The sequence below is a fragment of the Hyposmocoma kahamanoa genome, unplaced genomic scaffold (genome assembly GCF_003589595.1).
Source record: "Hyposmocoma kahamanoa isolate Upper Pololo Valley unplaced genomic scaffold, ASM358959v1 97, whole genome shotgun sequence".
Lineage (NCBI taxonomy): Eukaryota > Metazoa > Arthropoda > Insecta > Lepidoptera > Cosmopterigidae > Hyposmocoma > Hyposmocoma kahamanoa.
The window spans coordinates 2,536,196-2,551,550 of NW_020655294.1; the positions used below are offsets into that span (position 1 = coordinate 2,536,196).

At 36.6% G+C, this 15,355-nt stretch overlaps 1 protein-coding gene across 1 annotated transcript; it reads right to left on the reverse strand.

The window, feature by feature from the left end:
- Positions 1-1,416: 1,416 nt before the first annotated feature.
- Positions 1,417-12,954, reverse strand: LOC113238612 (ATP-sensitive inward rectifier potassium channel 11-like). The gene is made up of 9 exons (XM_026475441.1): positions 11,887-12,954; positions 11,127-11,253; positions 10,719-10,907; positions 8,363-8,434; positions 8,178-8,285; positions 6,887-6,993; positions 5,937-6,089; positions 2,970-3,089; positions 1,417-1,938 (listed from the first exon to the last, which is right to left on the reverse strand). Exons 1-9 carry the CDS (start codon positions 12,438-12,440, stop codon positions 1,617-1,619), a joined length of 1,752 nt encoding a protein of 583 aa, XP_026331226.1. The 5' UTR covers positions 12,441-12,954; the 3' UTR covers positions 1,417-1,616.
- Positions 12,955-15,355: the final 2,401 nt, after the last annotated feature.

Consider the following 15,355-nt stretch of genomic DNA (forward strand, 5'->3'; position numbering starts at 1 on the left):
CAGAAAAATCTTCACTAAGAAGGTTTTTTAAGAAGCCTGGTAGCCACTTTCCCTAAAGAACAAGCTTGCCTACGTAAAGAAAAAAATCTTTATTTTTTTAATATATTATTTGGACGCAGCATTATCACCCTTGTTTGGCTTCACTGTACCAGTCTAACGTGGTTTTCACACGTCACTAGGAGTTTTCATACGTCTCGTTACAAAAAGCTGAGTGGAGACCATTTTGGTAACTCATGGAAGTACTGGAAATAAATAACATTTTCGATTAAATGTAATTATACCGGCCTACATTTATTTCTCTTGTGAGGTTGTAATTTGTCTAGATGTATGTCCATGGCATCCGCAATATAGAGTTTCCTAGTGCAGGCTGTGAATGTGTGCGTTAGAAACAGAAATAAGTCCATATTTTGGACTTTAGATATTTTTACAAACATTGCTTTACAATTTTGTTTATGACACCAAGTGAGGGGACGAACAAGTCGTTCGCCTGGTGATAAGCGTCACACCTGTCCATAACAGTAGCAGGGCCGCTCAAAGGGCACTGCCAATGCGTCTATCACCCTGAGACATGAGTTGAAAGGGTAACCTGTCACAAACTCGAAATTTTTTTTTCCCGATTTATAACGAAACAGTTATTCTTTCAGGATATGTTGAATGTTTATCGCAAAGATACGATTAGGTTCGGTTAGGTTAGATTAAGTTAGGTTTAAAAGAAAAAACATTTTCCTCTCAAAATAACTTTCGAGGTTATGAAATTTCGACCAAACGTTATTTCTGGAAAATGTCATTTCGATCTACTGATGGGTAACAGTTAAGAAGTCTCGTGTGCCTGTAATTTTACCAGCACCCTTACACTTCAAATCCGGAATGCATTAATGCTCACGTTACTGCTTGGGGGCAGAAATAGGTAGGGTAGCAATATTTCCCTGGACGAACTCTTTCATATTCATATTCGTTTATTGCAATTCACATGTATAGTACAGATTAATGAGCTTAAATTTTAGAAGGTACAAGGAGTTCTACAAAATGTATGCTAAAAATCACGCAATGGTAAAAGTCGTTAAGTTCTATAGTCGTCAGTTTTTCATTTTACTTTAACATTGATTTTAAAAACCTAATTAAGAGCCCCATTCTCTTTAACACGCTCTATAGTTAAATTACTATTTGGCACTCAAGGTTTTCTTTACCTCTCATCTACAGATTGTTTGTTGTTTATGTGATTTTTCATGTGAAATAAAACTGGCTGCATTATATTTTATTTATGTCTAGCTAAATATAAATTATTTAATATTGTTAAAAATGTTAGTTGTTACAATAAAATAATATTTTTCTTATTCACATTAGTTCTCTATACTTACATCATTAAATATGTATAGTTAATATATGTAAAATAAGAAATAAAAAAATATCTTATAGTATTTTTCATGAACTTAATTACCCTCGTTTTCAAATATTGAATAACACATAAATTATCTACACGTCAGTTAAATCGATTTAATCACCATTTCTGCTTTTGAATTATCCCTCAGAATGCTGAAGAATTTGGACCCTAACGCCATTGCAATGACTGTTAAAGTCTATGTCAGGCTTCAAAAGTTAGAATGTGAAACCAAATTTTACTCAGTGATCTGGCCAACATATTTCTCCGGTTGGAACTTTCTAAACTTCCATCCAAAGCTTCTTTGAGTTCCTCCTGTCCTATTCAGGCTGGCCGAACTTGCCACAGACCCCCCAACGTTGGTCAATGTCGAGGAATCCTCCTGGCTGTACGATACGTTGGTCATGGATAAGTTGGGTGACGAAAGGATGTTTCTAGAACATTTAATGTCATCTTCGAATTCTTTGAGTCGACTTGCACTGCACAGTGGAGTTTCAACCTGTTCTACGCTGTTCAGCCTTTCTGTGTTGATGACGTAGCTCTCTTTTTTTTTGGAATAGCTGTCGAGGAGACCGAAGTCAAATTAGTAAGAGATTATAGTAACTAGATTTATATTTCGAGTTCTTAGGTTTTCGCGATTGTTACACATAGGAAATGAAACTATTTCTCCGGATTTAAATCGCGTATATTTGTTTTTTCAAACAAACCGACATTTCGGGCCCTTTACAGGTCCCATGGTCACGGTTGACTGAGGTGGTGCAGTCTTCAACCAGTTATGTCAGTGTAGTTCAAAAAATTCATTGAATAAAATAATTTGTTAAAATTAATGTAGCGTAAAATTAAAAATAAGGTATTTAATTAATAACTATTGTAACATAGTGAAAAAATAGGGTGGTTTGCATCAATATTAGACATAACTGCTTGAAGACTGTACCACCTCAGTCAATCGTGACTTTGAGACCTGTAAAGGGCCCGAAACGTCGGTTTGTTTGAAAAAACAAAATATACGCGATTTAAATCCGGAAAAATAGTTTCATTTCCTAGATTTATATTGATTTGTTGCTGGTACATCTTGGGAATGGCCATCCATTAAGAGTCGATAGTACCTCAGCTCGAATTAAAAATTTTCCCGTACTAATAAGGTACACTTTGCTTAGATCGAGCGGCATCGAGCCATCGACACTGGCTTTATTTCAGAATTCATTTTTTATTACAAATGAAATGGAAGTCGTTTGAAAAATGTATATCTTATAATATACGTGGTCTATTTAGTTCAGTTGATATAAAAAAAAACCATTGGTATATGTAAAGTATTTTTTCCATCGTGAAAACTTTTAGAAATCGTGTTTTGACACTTTATACTAACCAGTGTATACCCTCACTTTTACTATATATCTTTTCCAAAGTGATTGGTTCAACACTTTCACTGTTATGCGGTATCAACCAAAGCCGTTTGAGTTAGTACAGATTCTTAATGTGTACCAGCAAACTAATAATTACAAAAGTATAATTTAAACAAAACGTTCAATAGGTACTTACAGATTACAGATGCAGAGATTGTAAGAAAATATAAATTAATGACAGTACTGACCGTAAAACATTTTTGAAGCGGTATCCCCAGATGATCTCCTTTGAAAGATACGAGGTTCTGCTCTGAGTCACGGTGCCCATGTTCTTCGAAGATCCATTTAGGGTAACTACGATTTCAAACCTACAACAATAACAACAAAGGTGAAAATTAAAATCAGAATTTTGAAAGTATTATATTTCGTCTAATAATGGATAGACCAAGTTAAAATGGCGTTTTATTGCCTTTACCCGAAGACAAGGCAAAGAACTTCTAAAGAGAACTTTCGTGACCTACAAAGTAAAGCAATTTTTCAGTTTTATGACACTCTTACACGAACTTATGGCAACTTTTATACATTGAAACTTGACTTTAGCGAGTTCTTTATAATTAAGTTTATTGAATACCAGGATGTTTCACCATCATGATATTCAATTATTTTTTTGAGAAATTATTCCACTAGTCCGTTATAATTAATTAATACAAAAATCGAACAGTTAAAACAATTATTTCGATCCGGCTAGATTCGATTCAACGTCTTCTAGCAAATCGTGCCAGACTCTATGTCAACGCTATGAATTTTTCTATGTGCTTGTTGCAGGTGTTTGTTTTGGTTTTTTAACGACTTTCTTTGCCATAGCGCCATCTGTGGGATATCTATTTCTTCATTCACTTTTTTGTAATCATAGCATAATGAACTTGGTGTCAATTATAACATACAAATTACGTATAAGCCAAAAAACAGGTCGCACGTCTTGCGGGGAATTCACGCGCAGTGTTGGTAATTTCCGCTAACTACTATATCGTATCTAGTTTGTAAGTTTACACAATTGATATGAAATTCATTACTGGCTTATCATAAGTAACTTAATTGACATTTTAGCAAAATTTAGTTATCAATATACGGTTTTTTAATGTCTTATTTAGTGTCAGTTTTATTGTTAAGCAAAACCTGTGTGATTGACATTTTTATTAGCAAAAAAAACCTTAAGTGCACTTACAGATAATTTCAACGCAGTATGGCACAAAAATACATCGACTCATCCGAAGAACAGAGTCCGATGTGATTATATAGCGAAAAGAGAATAAGTACGTTACGAGAACAATTTCGTTATTCAAACTAAGGCCTATGTAAAGGTATTTTGAGAATTTATATATCTTACTTCGTTTCGGAAATATAAAATCGAACAAAGGTCGATCTGACATCCACAGCGAAGAAGAATTAATGAAATGTCCTATATCCTGAGAACAAGTAATCTTACACATAGACCTTTGTTCTACGGATGAGTCGATATATAATATTATATTATAATATATATTTATATATATATATATATTCGTATAAAGTTGTCTGAATTGCAAATAAATAAAAAAATATGTCGAAAATCACCGAAATGCTAATGCGATAGTTATGACAAGGAGGACAGATTATACTATATGACAATAGCACGTAAAGCTATTATCAAAGTTAAATAATCATTTTCACTTCTCATGCTCTAAAGATACGTCAATATAGCCTTGCGTAGCGTGAGTAAAGTGCATCATTTAATCCCTCCTCGTCCCAGACGTGACGAAGCACTTAAATCGTTCGAAAGATGCTTGCCAGAAACAGCTAATCGTGGCATTTTGTTGCGTTTGTTATATCTGTCTGGTTGGAAGAAAAACACAACGAATATTTCAGACTTTTGGTTCCTGATTTTGTTGTAGAGCGTAAACGATTATAATAAATAAATTACTTTTTTCTCGCAATCGAAATGGAAAGTAAAGTTTTCACCTCCAAACTAAAATCCAATATAAACCCTCGGAGTAAAGACACCCTTGCTAAAGCTCGGGTGGCTAACCACCTCGGGTTTACATTTTAGTCTCTCGATAAAAAATATACTATTATTCCATAAGTAAACTTTTTACAATTGAATACGTCATTTTGTTAAGCTACTGTTCGTTCGCTGTGCTGACTTCCCTGAAAAGAACGAGCAAGAAACTCTAGGAATTGCTCGTTTCAAGTATAAACTTAAATAATAATAATAATAATAACAATAACAATAATAAACGTCACCATCCCGCATGTCGAGGGTCTCGTGAAAGCTGAAACCGAGAAACGCCGGAAGTATCTCGACCTGGCGCACGAGATCACCGACATGTGGGATGTGGCCTCCACTGAAATAATCCCAATTGTTTTGTCCGCAAATGGGTTAATTCCAGTCAGCCTTTCTAACAGCTTGAGGCGGTTGGATTTCTGTGGCGTGTCGCTTCCAGCACAAATGCAGAAGGCGGTCCTGCTCGATACGGCACGTATTGTTCGCTGATTCTTGGCCCTGAGTCCCTGACCCCGGCCGACTGTGCCATTGCCGGAAAATACCGCCTCTCCCATTTAAAAATTCAAAATTAACGTTTTAGGCCTTGGGAGAGGCGAGAGTTTAAAATAAATACAATAATAAAACCGTTTATTTGTCTCCACACATTAATAAGTAAAAAATTAATAATATATAAAGCTCCACGCAGTGTTTAGAACAATAGTGGTGTGAGATAAAAAGGTCTGTAGCTCACACACACACGTGGCGGAGTGTTTCACAACGCCCGCCGCTGATATTCTGCCACAGCCTGCCATGTTCATAAAAAGAAGAAGAACTAACACACATTATCATTCTAGTTCTAAGGTTTCAAGCCGATTATTAGATATTTACCACCCACATGAATCGTTATGCTATGGAATACACTTTGAACCATAATTGTGTGGAATCTGTCTAGATTAATAAAGATGTATGGAAAGACGACATGAGTCTTCATGTCGTCTTTCCATACATCTTTATCTAACGCGTAGTCTTCAATTTTGTAACATGACTTTTCAATTAGAATACATTTGATATAAGTTTTAACAAGATCCGTCAATGTATAGCTCGATATGCCGCTGTCTGCACATAAATTGAGCAGTCATTAAAGTGTCAGCCTTGTAGCTGTCGTAGATCAGTACCAGGTTGTATCGAATTTTACCTGTAGTCCATCATGTCCTGTGCCGAGAAATCGTACAGCGGGCTCTCGGCGTCGATAACGTGGACAACTGTGATAGGCCACAGCAGAAAGGCGTTAGCTTGCTTCAGCTTCAGCTGGTGGATGTAGTTCTGAACCATCTCGCCTTCTAGTGTACTGAAATATAATAAATGTTTTTGCTTTACTGATGAAGATTTTGTTTTACTGATTATAGAGGGGTAAATCTAAAGGAAGAGGGGAAGAGGTCGACCTAGGCGGAGCTACATAGACCAAATAAAGGAAAAGACCGGTGTCGTATCATATAAGGAGGTCAAGGAGCTAGATAGGAAAGATGATTGGAAGATGCATTCACCGACACGAGTATAACTCTCAAGTTGGATGATGATGAAGAAAAACATTGCAATGAACGTGTCTGTGACCGATGATAGAGAGAGACTGATGGTAAGCTACACGCCTGTCCATAGAAGTTGCAGTGTGACCCAGAGATTTCTATCGCAAAGCTCTGAGGGGCACTGCCACTGCGCCTATCACCCTGAAACGTAATGGAAAACGTGTAAAGTTCTAAAACTGCATTAAACTTCGCCTCAGACGAGACCCATGCTTAGCAGTGAGACGCATAGTGAGTTGATGAACGTTAAAAAACCCAACGAATAGTTAATCCATCGGATTGGGAACTTTCGTTCGTCCAGGAAGGAGTTGCCACCTTACCTATTTCTGTCGCCAAGCAGTAATATAAGCATTACTGCGTTCCGGTTTTGAAGGGTAAGGGTGCTGGTGAAATTAAAGGCAACTTATGTCTCAGAGTGACAGGCACAGTGGCAGTGCGCCTCAGATCTTTGCGAATTTAACGCTATACAGGCGTGTCGCTTACTACCAGGCGCACGACTTGTTCGTCCCGTTATTTGGTATCAAAAAAAATCTGTTTTATAGTATATTTATTTAAATATATTTACCGAATAGGTTTTAATATGTAAGCTGTGATAGTACTGCTCACAAAATGAACATGGAGTAAATCCCAAACTCTGAATTGCAGGACCAGCTCGCCGTCTCGGAGACACACCTGGAACATTAGACAGCAAAGTGAAGTAGAGATGTTGCCGTTGCAAAGCTGGACAGTATTTGAATTAGTTGTAATTAATACAAATAAGTATTTTTATACGTGTTTCTATTACGATCTAATTTATTTTGTAATTATGATTAATACAAAACACGTACAAAAATTTCATGGACCCTATGGGATTTGAACCCACGAACCCTCGAAGCACTTGAACCCGTCGTGGATTCAAGTCCCCCCGAGTCAATGAAATTTTTTTATGCGTTCGTGGAGTTATTTCATATGAGGACGGACTAGTATTTATTCAAATAAGTGTTTTTCATTTCATTGAAATATACTTCAAATTGTACACACTCATAGCACGTATGTTGCCCAGGCTTGGCCGATTTTGACGCTAGAGTCGAAACAAATCTCAGTTCAAATTCAAGTTTTCCCGCACTAAATCAGTTTTATTGCGCGGATCGAGCGACAGAGACACTGGCTTTATTTCGGAATTTATTTTTTTATAAACGAAATTAAGCCATTTGAAAATTGTGTATCGTATAGTATACGTGTTCTATTTAGTTCAGTTGATGTTAAAAAATCATTGGTATATGTAAAGTACCTATTGAATGCAGCGGTTTTTTTGTAAAATTTCGAGGTAAGTTTGTGTTTTTTTTTCTATCATGAAAATTTTTAAGAATCGTCTTTTCACACCGTGTACTAATCAGTGTATAATATCCTCAATTTTCATATATATTCTCCAAAGTGATTAATTCAACACATTCTCTGTTCTGCGGAATTAACCAAAGCAATTTGAGGTTGTATTGCTACCAACCATTTACAAATGTACCTACGTAACTTAGAAATGAAATTCATTGGTATATAGGAATGGCATAGGAATTTAAACTGTCTATTCTTTAATAGAGACGCAGGCGCTCTCCCTTTGGGCTGCCACTGCTCTTAAATTTATTGCAGTTTCTTGTTACAAAAAGGTTGTGCCTGTATGTCTAGCATCGTAATGCCCAAACGAATGAACTGATCACAAAGCATTTTAAGTTAATTTAATTGGGATGATTTTTAACTAATTTTACATGTCACATGGATCGTTGTGTAGTTAATTGCAACGCCCTAAGATGATCATGTTGATGTAAATCTTGATCTAGGCCACTGTATACCACATGAGAGCCTTAAATAACAGAATTACTTACAGTAGCTTTCTTGCTGAATCCTACTGAAGACACTTGTTTGTTTGGTCTAATGAGTTTGGTGAACAGCAAACTGGACAGTCCGCCTGACATTGCTGTACCTGCTACGATCTGAAAACAAAGTATTTATAATACAATGAAATACTTAAAAATATAGATACAGAAATATTTTATGTGATATAACTTACTTCTATAACCATTACAACTATTGCCTCGGGACATTCTTCGTTGGGAAATCTGATGCCGTAGCCGATTGTCATCTGGAAGTAGTATTAGACAAATCAGTAGAGAATACATTTCCTGAGTATTTTATGAAAAAGATTCAAGGACAGTCACGACAATTTCTTTAGAAGGGAAAAACGGGGGAAAGAGAGGTGGAAGATGACCGATACGACGAAAAGGTTCCTGTCATGTCAAGAAATCAAGTAGGTGCACGAAAGGAGCCTTCCCACACAACGTACCATGGCGCACTTTGGGAAACAATCAGCGAGTAAGTAAGTAAGTAAGTAAGTAAGTAATTTATTTATTTGTACATAAAAATAAATACAGTTCAGTTACCAATAACAGGAACAGGAACATATTACACCTTATGGAATACGTATGTTTAAGACATGTACTTTTAAACTTTATCTAAACCGGTTACACTGGCTCCTACACTAGGCAAAGCCTGTCTCGTAGGTAACCAATTCTGGAAAGAATGTAAAGTCTGTTCCAATCCATTCCGAACAAACAGCAAACAAGAGTGTTTGATGACTCAATATATCGAACAAGCAACACATTCACGTATATTTCGAAGACATCGACTTGATATCTCACCATTGTCTCCAACAACATTCATCCGAACAGCATCGCAAAATTGTATGTGAGAAATGGTAGTCCAAAAGTGATGTTATTTTCATCTATACATCCATGACCTGTCTATAGTTGCTTATTAATAATAAATTAGGATTTCGGAAATCTTAGATATGGCTAGAAGACTCAATTTAACAAATCCATTCATTCAGTTAATTAATCGATATGTAGTTGGCATTACAAGTGGCCATCACTAGACCCTCTATGGTCGGTGATTTGTTAGTTTACACTTTGTTCAAATTGGACTGAAACGAAGTATACAATATATATTATATGCGAAAAGTTAGTAGAGACGAGAAAATTTCTAAAAACCAATGAATTACTTATTAAACAATGGAAAATTAAATAATCTTAATTACAAAGCAATTAAATTACTTGTGCGTGCATGTGACTGAGCGAGTGGTCGTGCGCGTGTGTGTATGTGTGTGTGCGTGTTTGTGTGTGTGTGTGAGAGAGAGAGAGAGTGAGTGAGTGAGTGAGTGTGTGTGTATGTGTGTGTTTGTCTATTTGTCTACTTTCAGAATTTGTTCAACATCCTCATAGCAAAGTGATTTGAGCCAATTTTTCACTTTTAAGTTTAGTTCCCTGACTGAGTAATTTTTCAAAGGAAATTCGATACTTATTTTGTTGTAAATAAAAGGATGGAGAAATGAGCTAAATTTCTGGGCAAAAGCCGATTTCGTTAAGGGTACAGGGATTCTAAACCTACATCTTTGCAGCATTGCGGCATATTCAGGAAATCTTAACACCTCCGCGTGCAACTTTGTAACAACGCGCAAAATAAAAATCCCTCGAACACTAAGAACATCCATGTCCTTGTAAACACGGTAGAGTACGGGTAGAGATTGGCAAATTATTTTACCACGATGGCAAGTATTATAGTGCATGCCATCGACACGATTACGAGCAAGTCAAAGTTAATATGCTGAACAGAGATGGTTGGCGATTGCTTCACCAACGAGAGCTTGGCTCTTAAAAAAGAATAAGTAATAATAATAATGCACACACCCAACATAGCCCCGCACTGGGGGAATCCTGTGTCGCGGGTGCCATGGACACACATATAAACAACCACAAATTATACCCAAACTCACGAGAGAAATAAATGTAGGCCATACAAATAATTCTCCCGGCCCGGGACTCGAACCTGGGACCTCTGCGTGGCAGTCCGGCATGGTAACCGTTCGGCCACGGAGGCAGTTCAACAGCAGCAGGCAGGCAGGAGGAAGTACATTACATAAGTACAGTACATAACAGAGCCGAAACAATATATCAGATCAGACAACTTTCAGACTAATTTGGTAGAAATATTCTTTAATTAACGAAAAACAGACGCACGCTTGGACACACTCTCAACTGATGTTAAGCGATGATGTGACAGACGATGGCACATGTTTGTCTGAAAAATACTTAAAATAGCACCAAATTGTAGCTTTCGGCAAACACAAATACCCGGAGCGTAATTCAGTTCTTTTGCTGTATGTACACATTGAGAAGGAGCAAACACAGCGCTTCGCACGAATGTGTGGTCAACGATAATAAAGACAATATTTCAAAACTACTTATCAACAATTTCGTTAACAACTTTCATCTGACGTACATATATTGATTATTTTCTTCAGGGTTTTTTGCAAAGAACCCTTTAGTCCCAACTAATGGAAACAATGGTACAGTAATATGAGTGACGCATACCTGTGTTTCAACGGACATCATTAGGAGTCCAGCGAAGCTCGACGTTCCATTAACACAGTGCTGTCTTCCATCGCCAATGTCATCTGCATACGACTGCGCTACAACGTACCAGATCGTGGCGAATAGAAGCCAAAAAGTAAAATGCGAGATCAGGATGAGGAGGATTAAGAAACGCCATTTGCTGTTTATCTGGAATAAAAGAAAAATAATTAACCTACAAGACTGTAATAGACAAGACAGCAGACTTTAGTAATTCCTACGCTGTGTGCTCAAAAAGCGGGTATTAGCTACAAACAAAAGCGCATCAACCTTTAAACTTTGGCTTTAGACTGTTCTTGTCGCAAGTTGGATTTAAAGCTCACGTGTCCAACTTAACACGCTACTACTAACCTAAACGCTATTACTAACCACAGTATTGACATAATCTCTCATATACTTAAGAGATTTAGCGGGGATGTTACTACGGATGGGCACGTTCTCCTCTCCGCCTTTCTGCACCACTCGTCGAGAGCGCACTTTACGGCCGTGCCTTTGCCTGAAAACATTTTTATAAAGTCTACTTTAATATTAACTGTATACATATACTTAATGCCTTTTTCCCATTGGGGTAGGTAGAAACGACAACCTTCAACTTGCTACTCCGAATCACACAACGTGGTCAATGCTGATTTGGGAAATCATGAAGTCATCACTTTTAACAAAGAAAACTTGTAAAACTTAGCCAAACATGTGGGTTTCCTTGAAATTAACGCCTATCTTATCCAAATACATGCGTGCACATTGATATTTCGTTATCGATCAGAATATTTGGAGTCAATGATTCAGGAAGATTAATTTTGTTTTTGAATTTGAATGATACCTATTTTTGAATGACAATTTGTCATTCAAAAATAGGTAAGAATAAAAGTTACTGCTAGTGTTTTATAGCCAATAATTGAAGTCCGTCTGTAATGCGCTGGAGTCTTTCTAGACCAAAAGTCAGACTAGTCTATGCCTTAATTTCTTTTCACTAGTCGGCTCTTCACGTAATAATCGTTTCTGAAATCCTCTATTGGTAAAGTAATAAATGTTTAGCGTTTCTAAATGAAATTATATTGAGTTTAGTTCCCTTATTTAGAATAAGGGAAGTTTATGTGAACTATTTACTTGAACTATAAGATCAACTTACCGATGTCTACCACCTTTCTTCTTTCTTCGGCTGTAAGGCGTGGAATAGCCATGAGCTGAAGGTCCCCCATCTCTCTCATCATACAAACTGTCTGCTGCGTCAATCCTATCATAAATATCTGTAGGAATACTTGAACAAACCAGAGCCGTTGATGTTTCAGAAAACGGTTTTACATCTGTTCTTGGGCTACTAGGATAGCTAGTGCACTCTATGTCAATCGACATTGTCAACCCTTGGTCTGTGGCCTCATCTTCACTGGAATACTGAGACGTATCTGTCGCTAAGCCATCTCCACTTGAAGGTATATCTTTTAAATCTATAGTATCAACGTTAGTACTGGCTGCTGGAAAAGATATCTCCTTCCCTTCAACGTAAGTCTGAGAGATACGATACTGTTTCTTTAGTTCTTCGTTGGTGTAAACGTCTGTATTCATGATTGAAGGTATCTGGATGGATGAGCGACGGGAATCGTTGCCAATGGCTTCGGAGTAGCTCAAAGACCTTTCTAGGGGACGGGGTTTCGGACTGCTTCTATGTTCAAGATTGGGTTCCATTTTGGGATTTTTAAAGTTTTTTCAGTATCTAGTGTTATTAGAAGAATGAAGTATTCGAATATATACGAAATTGTTATTGGAGGAAATTTATAATTTGGAATGTCAGAAATTTTAGCGTGGTATTGCCCAGATTGAAAAAACTTGTTATTTTCATTAACAAGCCAGAATGTAGTTCTTCAGTCTTGGTAGTTTAACATTTTTAATCTCATCCGTTTTCACATTTCAATCCTCACTTATTTGAAAACAGCAGAATTTATTTGCTGCTAAACTATGATATTATAATTCTATGTACATTACCCTTTTTAAGACTTGCACAGTTGAGTTACATTATTTATACGACGCACTTTGATGTATATAAACATGTCGGTACATAATATAGTTCTTAATCGCACAAACTTAAAGGAAAAAAATATCCATTGTGGTAAACTATCTAATGCACATAGAGCATTCCAACTACTCAAGGTAACTTGACATTATGAAAATTATTGACTTTGCAACAAACGTGTTTCTAGGTAGGTGTCCCAGTGAGCACTATCTTGAAGATAACAACTTGAAGATAGCGAACGAGGCGTGATAGGAAAACGAAGATACCTGATAAGAAGAGGATCAGAACAAAAGTTGAATTTTGTGGACCAGTGGACATACACTCCAGATTATGACTGAAAACAAACATTCCTTGATCATTTTGGTCCATATGACGCCTCCGAAGTCGATTTGTTTGTCTCTGGTTTTCATTATACAAGGTATTCTGGGATTTGTATCTCAGTGGATGACAGAAATAAGCTATTTTGATCTGAACAATGAGCAAAATTGTCTAAGCACCATTTTCTACCGTTACCAAATATGTCGTGATATCAGTAACATCAGTTTATTGATAAGAATGATTTTTGTCATAATAATCATTATATTCAGAATTGTTGTGACATTGGAAACTGCGCACTAAGATTTTGCAGTACAGACGGTGACCACAAATACCGTTCACTAAAATTCTATACAAACACAGACGCTGTTAGGCGGGAAGTGACCAAGCGTCACTATGAGACATCATGTGACTGGCGATGAACTCCTTACACATACCCTACTTTTTATATTGTTTATATTTGGTATGCATCATGGATCTATTTACTACGTACACAAAATTTAAATCCATGTTAATACAAATGCAATTGTAAACAATGGCAAGACAAGCTACTTATCCAGTGACAGCTTAGCGATGATCCTTTAAATCGAAGATTACACTGTTAGGCATTGAATGCACTTCGCTCAAAAGAAACGCGCCTTGTAGAAGCCCCAACACAACATTATGTAGGTTCCATTAGTACGCCTTGTGTGAGCCGAATTAAAAACTAGCTTTAACTCAAATTTGGCCACAGTAGCACTCCTTATAGGATCCTGAGCCTCCTATAAGGTTCAGTAGCCAACTTAAAAGTTTTTTACTTGGCCTATAATACAATATTTTCTTTTTTTTTCAATACAATTATTAATACTTAAAAGTGTAGTGAAGTCAGGTGTAGTATCAACACAGATATCATTTTTGCACGGATTCGTTGTCGAGGTATTTGTGTGTATATGCTGGGTGTATATTCTGTTGCCGAGTAGTTATGTCAGCATTACTGCGTTCCGCATTGTTAAGATTTGTCTTTTTGCGAAGCAAATCACGTAAACAATTCAACTTTATTACACCACGTTTGAAGCAACAACTGGCTCCGACATATTTATTTAGAAGCAGTAAAGTTCTTTGTGAAAGAGTTTGTCCAGGGAAGTGCTGCCACCTTATCAATTTCTGCCGCAATAATATGAGCATTACTGCGTTCCTGTTTTGAAGGGTAACCAGTCCCTGACATCACCAGGATGTCAGGGTGACGTGTGCAGTGGTAGAGTCTCTCAAATTTTGCGATTTAAAGCTCTGAGTGGCACTGCAGTTGTTGTGAATAGGCTTGTCGCTTACCACCAGGTGCGCGACTTGTTCGTTCCGCCACTTGGCACTATAAAGAAACCCAAACTTCGACATAATTTTACTTCAAAGAACAAATTGTAGATCAAATTGTCCCATTGACTACTTCTCATTCATAAGCAAATTCCCCATTTATTCTTCATTTCTCACTCATTCATTGCTCACTACCATGGATTTTTGTTATCCAAGTAGGTACGCGGAAGCTGTATAATGATTTTTTTAAATTTGTTTAAAGTTTTTCTTTCACCATACTTTTAAACCACGCAAATGGCATATTTTTAAAATCCACTGGAATCTTATAATAGAAGCCTATATATACATCGCTCCTTAAAATAATCTCTAACTTGATGAAAACGACTGTCAAGAACAGAACTATTCATTTTAGAGCATCATATTAGTGTTACGTATACCACAAATTTTATAGATTTTAAGACTTTCGTGGTTATTCACTAAATGATTATCACTAGTATCAGGTTTCTTACCACGGTATGACTTCTTTTTATTTAACCGTTCCGAAATATCGGGAAAATAAAAAGAAGTCATACCGTAGTAAGAAACCTGATACTAGTGATAACCACTAATTTTGTTAAAAAAACCAAATTATTCTTAACATAAATTACATTTTCATAAATGTACTGTACCGCTAATGTAACAAAGTTAATTTCTTTGAACTTTTCTATCAAAGGCACTCTGAGGCTCAGATTGTAAATTACCTTAACCACACGTTTTAGCAGGACAAACATTCTAATAATATAGACGGAATTAACCCAAGCTAAATGCAAGCTTTCGGTTCCTTTACAAAATTTATTCTACCTACAAAATTCTTCCTTTTATGAATGCGATTAATACATACATGAATGGTTTACATAAGTATGTGTGTGATTTCTTACCCCAGTTCTCTTCATGACACTATGTACATCCATTCGGAACATTGTTTGTACACCTGACACAATGGACGTAC